This window comes from Microcaecilia unicolor, chromosome 10, assembly GCF_901765095.1.
Source record: "Microcaecilia unicolor chromosome 10, aMicUni1.1, whole genome shotgun sequence".
NCBI lineage: Eukaryota > Metazoa > Chordata > Amphibia > Gymnophiona > Siphonopidae > Microcaecilia > Microcaecilia unicolor.
The window spans coordinates 219963210-219975608 of record NC_044040.1 but is presented as its reverse complement, the minus strand read 5'-3'; the positions used below and the strand labels follow the sequence as shown (position 1 = coordinate 219975608).

Below are 12399 nucleotides of genomic sequence, written 5' to 3'. Positions count from 1 at the left end.
TTCGAAAAATGCTATAACAAAAAAAAAAAAACACAACTGTGAACTACCTTCCCACAGTCACATTGGAGCCGACTCTGTGGGTGCTGTGGGTGCTTGAGCACCCCCGATATTGAGAAAAACTCATGTATATGTCCAGGGAGGGGTCATTTTCATTGGACTTAGCACCCCTAATAATTTTGAAAAGTTGGCTCCTAGCCCACAGACAAACGCCACCCGAGATTATAAAGAAACAAACATCAAACAGGCTGGCCAAGTAATGTATATATAGTGGGACACAGACATACAGGAGTCCCAGAAAGAGAAATAAATTACTAAAACTGGGACCTGCACCCAGTTCTGTAGCCCACCTTTTGATGCTGCTTTTAACTCCTAACCCTTATTCACTCTGTTCAGAACCCTTATTTTAAACCTGCTCACTTTAAAATCTCCTTATCTCTTGTTTGTTCTGTCTGACCTAATGAGATTGTAAGATCTGAGGAGCAGGGACTGTCTCTTCATATTCAAGTGTACAGCGCTGCGTTTTTCTAGTAGCGCTTTAGAAATGATAAACAGTAGTAGTAGCAGCTTCAGAGACTGTAGTGCTGACTATTAGGCTACAGCAACCAGCTACTCAACATTAAAAACATAAAAAGCAAAGAAATGACCCCCCTAAAGAACATAGGCGACTCCTGAGAAAGATCAGCCCCAAACGGCCCGAAGACGGCGAAAAAGAAAGTCCCGACGCACCCCCCAGCGGCGCACAATATTTACAGGAGCCGGAAGAGGAGATCCCCGACGCTGGCATACAGCGCAACGTCTCAGCTTCTCGGACATGACGGTAACGCGCGTGCACGCGCGTACCCGATTCGCGCCAAAATCTCTTTTTTTTTTTTTTTTTTTTTTTTAAGCCCTGCTCCGCCGAACAAACCGCTTAGGGAAGAACAGAAACGGCAGTGCTAAATAAAATACAGCTCAACTCAAAGAGGGCTGAAAACAAAATGCTGCCGCTTACTCTTTTTTTTTTTTTTTTTTTTTTTTACACAGCTGACTCACACATTCCCATGCAATCAAACGGAGCTGTCTGCTCATTCAGTCAGTGGGGACAAGTTGTCTTTAAGTTTTTGTTTTTTTTTTTTTTTTTACACCTAAACTCCTCCAAATTACTGCTGCCTCTTTTTTTTTTTTTTTTTTTTTTTTTTTTTTTTTTTTTTTTTAACCAGCTACATAATATAGACACCTAAAACAGCCACCAGAGCTGCCTGCTCGTTAAAGTAATGGGGGGAAACTCCGCTGAAGAGTAATAGAACAACACATAGCTGTCTGCTCGTTAGAAGCCGGGGGATGTAGCTTGCTCCTTAAAATGCTTATAAGATTTAACTTTCTATAGTGGCTGCCTCTCCCAAAGACATACACCTTTCTAAACAAAGGGTAGTCCTTCCCAGCTATGTATGGGAGATGGGGAGGACGGGGGGAGGGACCCGGAGACATCCGAGTTTGACACCCCCAGAGGCTGTAAAAGAAAGAAAGGAAAAGAAATCCCTACCTGACCAGCGTCTAACAGAGAATTCCTAGGCACAGAAGAAGAGGTAGCAATGTTGTTCTTATTGTAAACCTCTAAAGAGAAAGAGAGAGACTAATGGGCTCGCTTCCTACCTGCTGGGAGACTGAGAAAATACTGAGGCTAAGGTCACATGGCCAGGGCTCCTATTGGCTCTCTAGAGTCAGAGTTTTTCTCAGTCTCCACCTGCTGGTAGGCGAGCACAACCCATCAGTCCAATCCTGGTCCGGTCCGGAGGGACGCTAAGGAAATACCTAATAAATGTTTTCCTTGAGTGCAATATCCTTGGCCTTCAACAAATGTTCAAACCTGCTGCAATATTTAAAGCCGCATCATTAAGTGCCTTGAAAATCAAAAGCAACACGTTCAATTTAATATGCCAAACAACTGGTAACCAATGAAGATCTTGCAATATTGGAGTAATATGAACAAACCGTAAAACATCTTGAATAATCCAAGCAGCTGTATTCTGTACAACCTGAAAACCTCTCAAAGGTTTATAGCAACCCACTATATAATACATTACAATGAGGCATTACCAAGCTCTGCATCACAGTACTAAAATTTTCTTGAATTACATTTTTCAATTTGGATACCATTCTAATTTAAAAAAATTCTGTTTTCAGCACTGCCCTTAACTGAGGTTTAAATGAAAGGGAGGTATCCAAAATCACTTCTAGACATTCTGCTTCATGTACAATAGGAATTGTCAGGCCTTCAAAAGAAAAGGTTGATGGATAATCAGAGAAATTAAATCTTGATAAACCACAAGATTTGTGTTTTAGCAACATTCAACATCATTCCATTTGCCAACATCTAAGCATTCATGGCTTTACAATTCAACAAACCCAAATGCCTCCCGAATTGACTTGTATCAGTATTGGCGGAGATCAAACCTAAGCTTTCCTTTGAAGCTCAAATGACAAGATTTCAACTTCATACTTCAGACACGTCATGAGAAGAGAGGGATCTTTAGAGAGACATCATGCTTGGCAAGGCTGAAGGTCAACCAAAAAGAAAAGGAAGACAGCAACCAATATAATGGATACTCTATCAACGATTAGCCATCTGACTGAAGACCAAACAGTAGCTCAGGACAACTATAGACAGAGTCAACATGAGATGACACCAACTCATCGACACAAAAGATTTACATACTTTTTTTTTCTTCAGGTGTATTCATCACCAAAATAGATGCTTCTTCAATCACTAAAACAACCAACACTTGCCATGTGACCCAACCAGGAAAAGGAGAAGAGGGAATTAGTACCAGGTGACTTAACTCAAAGGCAGCCAAAGGAAGGCAGAGGTTCAGGGTCATGTGATTCTCTTACCTGAGTTTTCGTGCTATCAGGATCTAGGTCTTGGTCATTCCGTTTCTGGGTTGGTTTCCAGGCTTTTTCAGCTTTGTTTAGTCGAACATCTTCACTCAAGGACACTGTGGCAATAATTTTTCGTGTTTCTTTCCTCTGTCCTTGCTGAGACCTTCTTGCACCCATTCCTGGGGGCTACAGAAAGAAATAAGCTCCGAATATCAGCACCCATATGCCCCCCACATTTCTCATTTCTCTACCCAGATGGAATATCCACCCTCAGCGATTTCAATGACAGCCCTTATCAGGAGGACTAAAGAAAGAGGAAGTCTGTGCTGTCAAATTCCTATCTATACAACTCTGTTCAGATCCTCAGTCCCATCACAGAGCTTCAGTGGCCCAGACACGATGGCACAAACAGGATGTCATCATCAACAGTGATATGCAACACAGCAAACCTAGTGTCACCTGCTTGCTCCAAGACATTTGCATACAAGTGGCACATTCATTCTCCTACAAGCAGGGACAACACACATAGGGTATCACTTTGCACCTAAAACTAAACAGCACCACACACCTATGTCACACTGGTGTCCTGTATATCAAAGGCCACTTTCCAGTTCACTCTCTGGCCCCTTTCACAGCACCGACCTGCACATCTTCACTCATCCAATACTAACACCAGTTTTGGTTCTTTTGAGACACATGGACTACACACACACACACTCACCGGCCCACGATTGCCCACTGGCTGGCGGCCGAGGTTAGCAAAGGATGGTGTGAAGTCAGGTCCACAGTTCATATTGGTCAATCTTGTGGGGTCCAGAGGGCGCAGGGGAGCCTTGTTTGCCTGTAAAAGACAGTAAAGTAATGCCAAGCAGTCCTCCACTAAGACATGAATATTTATGGTCAGTTAGAAGACCCCCACCGGAATGGTGGGAGACCAGGTTTGAAGGGTCTGGTCTATTAGAAACTAGGTCGACCTAAGGTTAAATTGGCTCAGCCAGCCAAAGTCTACTGGAAAAGCAGGGCCTAGCCTAAAGGCCAGACTAAGGCTTGAAACAGAAAAGATAGGTCAGGGAAATATGAAACAAAATGGAAAATCAGAAAACAAAATGGAAACTAAAGTGTCAGTTATAAAGTGGATTTTCCCCAATCTGAGTTAGGAAATAAAAAAAGTGTTTGTCTAAAAACATCATGCCAGCTGCAAGAGTGGGGAAATTTTCTGCTGAAATAGAAGGCGGTACCGGAGGTCGCGGTTAAGCGAGTTTGGAATAAACAACTTTTACATTGGAATCAATGTAAATGCATTAGTTTTCTATGTACTCAGAATTGTATAAAAGACAGGGCAAAACTGGGTGGAGCTAGAGACGATCCAAATTCCATCCAGACATGCTGCCGGTCAGACCTGAGGTCAGATTGATGTTCCTGATCGCTCTGTATTGCTTTGGTAAGAATCAATAAATCTATATATCTTTGCAACCTGTCATTTCCCTTTCTTGAATAATATCTAATGGGATGCCTAATCTTTTGGGTCTAAATTCTTAATGGATAGGACACACACTCACTTACAGACACTCACGGATACAAGGAGTCAGATAAAAGAGGTTATGGCCAGGGAGAATTTTGAAAGCCTTCTGGGAGACTCCCCTCTGCCCTCTGGACAGTTGTCCAGCATGGAAGAGGGGCAGTTATTTCCGAATTAAGAAAGACAGCAACTAAGACCCAACTACTCTGACAGCTCAGAGACTAGCAAGAATAGAATTACGCCCTTAGAAGCACAATTAAACCCATCTCCTCTGAAAGCATTACTCTCTCCCAGGTATATCCTGATAAGCAGCGGACTGGATCACCAGTACCTCTATAATTAGCAGTAGTAGCAGAATATAAGGACTTATACATAAGAAGAACTGCACATACAGCAACATAGAGAAGTTAGATCTTATCTACTATTTTTATTTTCTTTCCTTTAGTCCCAACAGATCAGTCCAGAACTTGTGGGTTATGCCCTTCTACCATAAGGTGGAGATAGAGAGAACGACAGAGCTCTGCCATAAAGGGTACTATATAGCAGCTTTCAGTCAAGTTTCCAATAATAAAGCAGTGGAAAATCTGAGAGGAGGAAAAGAAAAAAAAAATCTCCTGCCTCTTTTAACAGAACACAATCTCTTATAGACGAGTAATAACACAGAATAACACTTTCAAATGCAATTGTCTTCTCTTTTTTTATATATATATTTAATAAACTTGCATCTGTGAACAAAGAAAACTTAAGAGCATCTTTTATACACAAACACAGTAAAAAAGTAGGAAGGGCTTCTGGACTGATCTGTTGGGGCTAAAGGAAAAAAAAAAATTAGAAGGTAAGATCTAATTTCTCCTTCCTTACCATCGCACAGATCAGTCCAGAATTTGTGGGATGCAAAAAACAAAAAATAGCCCTTAAGTTGGGAGGGCGAGAGATATACCTACTGAAAAGAACAGAAGCCCCAAATCTGGCCAAGATGTCCAATCAATAGTGCAATGATTATAAGCTTGGATAATTTTGAAGATCCTTGAGTCAGTTATTGTCCTCTAAAAACGTATGCGTTCGTCCCTATATATTTTTTTTTATAGAGAGAGGGTATGTACTGTTTAAATTTAAAGAAATGTTTGCAACACTAAGTTTTTTGTTTTTTTTTATTAATGATAAAGTCATACATCCATATACATAGACTTAGAAATAACAGAATTGACTTTAAAGGCAAAAAAGAAAAAACCAATATTTACAACCAGATGGTTAAAGTATAACACACTAAATTTACATTTGTCCCCAATAATAGGATCAAGATACTAGGAAATATTTCAATCAACAAACAAAAAAATTAATAATTAACAGAGGGGGCAGCTCGAATATCTACAGCCAACTTAACAGCGCTTAAATTAGGGAGGCAAAGCGACAGGTGATCTAACTGTTTCCTTAGATGATTTGAATTGTAATAATTTTAAAGGGGAAAAGAATATATAATTATTTGCTTCATACGTTATGAAGCATTTACATGGAAACTTTAGCAGGAAAGTTGCACCCAAATTAATCACTCTGGTTTTATAGGATAGAAATTCCTTCCTCCTTTTTTGAGTGCTTCTTGCCAAATCTGGAAAAATTTGAATTTTTTCCCCCCAAAAAAACATCATTTAAATGACGAAAGTCTTAAAATGTTATTTCTATCCAGTTCAAGAGCGAAGGAGACAATCAGCATAGTTCTCTCTGTGACTATCTCCAGAGAGGTTTCCAGAAACTCAGTAAGATTTAAATCAGGAGGATTCTGTGGTTGATTTTCCCCTTTCTCAATTCCTGAAATGTATTGAGTCCTCGTAATAGGAGGACAAGCCTCCATAGGTATCCCCAATATCTCATTAAAGTATGTTTTTTAGCATATCAGTAGCTGAGATTAAGGGAGATTTAGGAAACCTCAAAAACCTAAGATTATTCCTCCTTCCGTTATTCTCCAAGTATTCTATCTTTCTCTCTTGAATTTCTTTATCCTTTATCATAGTCACTTGTTAAGTCCTTCAATTGTTTAACTTCTTCTTCAATACCCCCAAGTTTTTGTTTATATTCCTGAACTTCTGTAGACAAATTTTGGGAAGTCTGCTTTAATTCCTTAATTTCGCCAGTCATAGTAACATTAATCTGTAGTAACGTTTTGTTCACCTGCTGGATTGCGTCCCATAATACTTCCATTGTCACCCGGATTGGTCTTATCAAATCTCCACTCTCTCCAGGAGGTAGTCCTCGGGGAATAGGTGCAGCGGCCTGAAACTGACCCTGCATAGTTGCTCCGTTCACCGGGATAGTAACGCTGAGAGATCCTCCATCCACAGGAGACACGTACTCGAGCTGCTGTGGTATCGCCAGCGTCAACTTACTTCCGGGCTGTGGAGGAGGGGTGAAATCAGGAGGACTCAACGTCGCTCCCTCAGCGCTGCGCTCAGGCCCCTGCGGGGTCGAGCCCGCCGAAGTAGGAATCCGAGCACCCAGAGTGCTGATTCCGAAGCTCTCAAGAGGTGCCTGCCGCGAGACTGGGGTTGACATTGAGGCCTTGGAGGTAGGAGCCTGAGTTTTCCCCTTTCTCTTCCCCATCTCAATTAGAAAGAGATGGAGTAAGAGCTTCTGTTGGCCCCACAACTCTCTTTGGACTCAGGAACTCAGCGCTCGCACGACCGTTAGCGCCGCCATCTTGATTGAAGCTCAACACTAAGTTTTTTTGTGTGCTAGATGGGAAAAAAAATCAATAATGTAGCACATTTTCTCTCTCATCTATTTTTTGAGTTATATTTCTCCCATTCATTTTGATGGTTTCTCAATTGATAGTGCTTGATAGACCCCATTGCACACTTGCAAATTTCCTCAATGGAAACTGCATGTGACTCTGCTACTCAGGTAGCTAGTGCTCTAGTAGAATGGTCCTCACAGTCCAAGGGAAGTTGCTTCCCCAGAAGTATACAAGCTGAGGAAATGGAATCTTTCAACCAACAAATAATGGTAGTTTTAGACGCTTCCATTCCTTTCTTGGGATCGGAATAAAGAACCAAAAGGTGCAAAACGCCACGTAGTTAGAAACAATACAAATTTCCAAAGGTAACAGGTTCCATAGTGCTCAATAGTAAAGAGAAGAATTAAATATAGATTTATATTTGAGATGTCTAATAGATGGAAAATGCAGTAACAAAATTATGCATATCATATGAAGTCTTAAAATGAACAACACTAACCAAATCAACAAGATACAAATGCACTAGGCTATTTAAAATCTCATGAATAAAAAGTACAGAGCAGTATTTTGCAGCAACTGAATTCTATTCACTAACATTTTTAAACAACCCACGAATACAATGTTATAGTAATCCACTCTGGATAACATTAGCGCTTGGTGTCCTGGGCTTATCTTCTGGCAAATGCTAAACTTCTGACTCTCTAAGGTCTTTGACTAGCTTTTTGAAATCTTCTCCAAACAAAAGCTTGCCACAAAAAGACAATGTGGCCAGTCTAGACCCTCAGCCCCACATCTAAGCCATAGCCAAAGTCTTGCTGACACTGCTAACGTCATCTGTTGGCAGAAGCCCTGAGCAGATAAAGTGTGACAAAGTAGGCTAAGTCTGCTTCCAAGGAGGACAGGGAGTCCAAAAGTCTTTTGAATCTACCTGAGACAGGCTGAAGTGGCATAAGAGCCACAAACTGGTCACCTGGAGACATAATAAAAGCTTCAGAGAAGATTCCAACCTAAAAGGCTCTGGCACTTCTTTCAGTGATATGCCCCCTTCCATCGGAATAGTAGATTTCTTGGTTACTGCTGTGGACTAATGCATCTACCTTTGGAAGTTTCAATGTGTCCCATTCCTGAGGAAGAAGAGGATAAAAGGCAAGAAATAACCCTTTCCACTTGCATCAGGAGCATCCCACTGAGCAGAAATCAGCTCCTGTTTTACAGCATGAATGTGAAATGCCTTTGGAGGCTTCGTAGTGCTTGACATAATGGAATTTGAAGCAGCCACTGGATTCTGAGATTCATGAGAGGAGATAATCAGAATCTTCAAGGTTTTAGTAATAAAAGCAGGCAGTTCCTCCTTACAGAAGAGTCTGGCTGCAATAGGATCACCACCATCTTCAGTGGGCAGTTCTTCTTCCAGAGGATCAGTTAATGAGCAGCATGAAGTCACAGAAAGGGCTGCCTCTGAACTGTGTCCTGAGGCTAAAGATCTCTCATTGAAATCCCACAGGCTAACCTTTGCCTTCTAAAAGGAGCTTGGTCTGCTAAACAGAAAGAGAGACCTGAGGAGTTCCGAGGAAATGGGAAAATTAGGTTCTTACCTTGGTAATTTTCTTTCCTTTAGTCATAGCAGATGAAGCCATTACGTATGGTTGTGTCCATCAACCAGCAGGGGGCGATAGAGAGCACTCAACTTTTCACAGTGCCTCATGGCCAGCCAGCTCCACTGCCTCTTCAGTATTTGAAGCTTCCAAAGCAGTATGGCAAACCGCAATGGGAATAACATGAACTTTGCCTGATGACAAGGAAAATCCTGATACATTAAGTACAAACTCCAGGAAAAACAGAGTAGCCAAAGACCCGAATTCATTGCTGGTGCAGGCCTGGGTCCTGGAAGAGCAAGAACAGGTGAAGATGAGGTTGGCTGAGGCTCTGCAGACAATGAATTTAAAGAAGGACTCAGGCTAGAGCTTCAAAGGTGCCGCGGCGCCTAAAAAAGGTTCTTCCCACTAAACTTCAGCTCTAAGCGGATTCAGGTCTGGAAAAACATCAGAGGTAGAGGTGGAGGGGAGTGGGATCCGAGGTAGAAGCAGCCCATAGACATAAGGAACACTGCCTTGATGCTGTTCAACTGCCACATCAGGAACAGCATTTTACCAACTCTGCCATAAGATGAAGGGGACAAAAAGGCAGTCAGGAGAGAGGAATCTTCATGAAAGGCTGAAAAGTCCCATAGGTTTCCTTGTTGGAACAGATGCTTACAGGATGCCAAAGTATTGCCCAACACCCCTCTTACAGTGGCAGCCAACTTACCCCTAAAAAAGGGCTAGAAACCACAAATCAAACCCACAGCTCAACTGTTCCCAGAAAACTAGGCCAGGAGCAAGTGTTAAACACAGTTCCAGAGATGCACAGGTTAGCTTCTACCACCTGATGGACATAGAGAAATACGTCAGTTTAGGTGATATATCAAATTTGTAAAACAATAATAAACTGACTGGAAGCTGCTATACAATAGCTCTATTTCTACCTGCTGGTAGACCCACAAGTTCTGGACTGATCTGTAGGACAATAGGAAAGAACTCTGTACCCTGTCACTCTAACCGTCCTCTCCTCTGGGCCACTGCTACTGTTGCTTTTACTGTTATGCACTAAATTTCTACCCAAATCCTTGCTGCCATTATTTCATATATCTCATCCTTGCCAACCACCACCACAACCTGCAGGTGATGGAGCCACAAGGACTGAATACATGATGGTTAAATGCTGCAAGGGCAACCAAATCCCAATCAGATTTCAAAAATACTATGCGACAGGACTTAATTTGGGTTTCCTGCCACCTTCTAAATACCCATCCATCTCTCCCTGTTTCTCAACATCCCCCCTATATTTCTCCTTGAAACGGTTACTGAATGCTTTTATGATTTACTTATATATTCTGATATTGTCATCTTTTGCTCATGTTGCTCTGAATTAAGGAAGCTGGGTCTGACCTAGTCAAATATATGAAGCTGAGCCAATACAAAAAATAATCATCTAATATGCCTTTTTTTCCTATGTATTACCTTTAAAGTGGACTAACATGGCAACCAGACTGAGCTGTAAGAACTCTTGAGCACTAACCTTGTCAAGCACCACATCTGTGATTTGTGGCAATCCCTCTGGTTTCTGCATGCTCGCCAGGATAAACTGAAAGCCCAACAAGAATTCTCGGTCATACTGTTTCTTCTCTTCTGGGTTCAGAGGTTTCCATTGCTCTGCAAGAAGGACCAATGCTTGCCATCACAATACATCTGGGATGGGAAAGAAGTGTGGGGTACAGACTAGAAAAGGGACTCACCTTCTTTGTACTGGTACTTCTGCTCACCAGGCTGGATATTCTCTGCATCCAGTTTATCTTCTTTCTCTTCCCAGGTCTCTTCCAGATCCTCCTGAGGTGCAGCAACAGTCTCCTCCTGCTCTGTCCCTGAGACAGCAGCACAGGTCTGTGAGTCTGTCTGTGACGCTCCATCCCCAGCCTGTGACTTTACATGGCAAGGAATGAAGAAAGTGAATAACTAGTCGGGGAGGGAGGGAGGGTTCAACTTTCCCATACCGACAAGAAACAATTCCTTGTGCATTCTTACAAATTCCCCTGCAATGAGCATGTGCTGTACCCTTGAGAGCATTGTGCATAAAACTCCTGGAAAGCAATCTAACCCCCGTGCTTGCAGATGCAAAACTTTCAGAAACCAGAGCCTAATCCCTCCCCATCTGTACATGCACACATGCAAACACGTGTATACGTCCAAAACTACAAGAGAGCCTAACCCTGTCTGTGCATACCTTAGTTATTTATTTATAGATATTTCAAAGGAAATGCTCATGGCAGATAAAACAATAGAGAGCAGAGTAGCCCTTAGAGAGCAGAGTAGTAGCCCACTCCTCTCTGGAACAGTCTCAAGAGCAGACAGTAGTTTCCGCACTGTCATAGCCAAGGTAAACAGGCCAAATTGCAGCTATTATGCAAATGAGTCAAAGCATGACATGGGGAGAATGGCTAGAGGTTGCTTCCAACTTCCACAAGCTCACTTTTGATGGCCACAGCACAAGATGCATACAATAGAAGCCACCGTATAATTCATATCATTTGATATACCGCAAATGTCATTTACATTTAAGTGGTTTACACTAAAAATACAATAAAATCTGGGTAGGTAACAGAACAAGGCACAAGGGAGAAAGAACGAGGGAAACGTGATGCAGAAGTCAGCAGAGGGTCAGTACAGTAGGTTCAGAAAGTTAAGGGGGAGGGAAATAAGCACGTCACATCTGTATCCAGTGACAAAAGAATAAAGAAGCAGAGGGAAACAGCATGATTTAAACATATAGATCTGAGAACAGAGCTAGATTTCCTCACTTCCCAGCTCCCTACAAGCTCCTCACTTCTTTCCACATGTCCCACCAATGGTTTCCATATTCCAGAAATAGCAACATTACACCCGCTACTTCTCCAACACTCCATTATCTGCAGACCCTCCCCACAAACACATACACACATTCTCTTCAAGAGTTACCCCTCCCTAGACTCCTTCCCCATAATACAACATACATGTAGAAACATTCCTCTCACACTCCCTCAACACAACTACAACCTCCTGGGTTCCGTGTGTCCACTTCCCATGAATCACACACACATACATACAAGGCTTTAACAAAGGTCACCTCAATCTTGCAGGATCCAACGTGCACTAGCCCCACACATTCCAGGTCAAGAAATTTACCTCTTTAAATGCATCCAGCAGGTCTCCCACAGCATCTTTTTTATTCAGTTCTCTCATTTTCCTTTTTTTCTTTGGCACAGAAATAGCAACTATATGAGGGCCATGAAAATAAAAAGTGATGAGACCTAGAGAAAAATCTTTAATCTACAGAGGTGCTGCTCTCTGTCCCTAAACGCCATCTCCCTCCTCGAGTGAAAAAAGGGTAGCATGACAACACCCTCACCAAATCCCTCCTCTCAGTACCCTTCTCCACCACCGCCAATTCCAGGCTCCACCCTTTCTGCCTCTCCTCACCCCATGCTTGGAACAAACTCCCTGAGCCCATACGCCAGGCCCCCTCCCTGCCCATCTTCAAATCCTTGCTCAAAGCCCACCTCTTCAATGTCGCCTTTGACACCTAACCACTACACCTCTATTCAGGAAATCTTGACTGCCCCAACTTGACATTTCGTCCTTTAGATTGTAAGCTCCTTCGAGCAGGGACTATCCTTCTTTGTTAAACTGTACAGCGCTGCGTAACCCAAGTAGCGCTCTAG

General features: G+C 42.3%; 1 protein-coding gene and 1 non-coding gene across 4 annotated transcripts in view; both read right to left on the bottom strand.

Annotated features, from left to right (window-relative positions):
- Positions 1-12399, bottom strand: part of EIF4G1 (eukaryotic translation initiation factor 4 gamma 1) — a 205015-nt gene that overhangs the window by 82096 nt on the left and 110520 nt on the right. For all 3 annotated transcript variants that reach the window (XM_030217150.1, XM_030217151.1, XM_030217152.1), the window contains 5 exons: positions 11864-11952; positions 10441-10624; positions 10224-10357; positions 3581-3700; positions 2872-3045 (listed from right to left, as the gene is read on the bottom strand). In XM_030217150.1, coding sequence (XP_030073010.1) covers positions 2872-3045; positions 3581-3700; positions 10224-10357; positions 10441-10624; positions 11864-11952 — 701 coding nt within the window. The remainder of the gene's footprint in view (positions 1-2871; positions 3046-3580; positions 3701-10223; positions 10358-10440; positions 10625-11863; positions 11953-12399) is intronic.
- Positions 3211-3288, bottom strand: LOC115479380. The gene has a single exon (XR_003943678.1). It is a non-coding gene; the product is annotated as a small nucleolar RNA SNORD66 (small nucleolar RNA).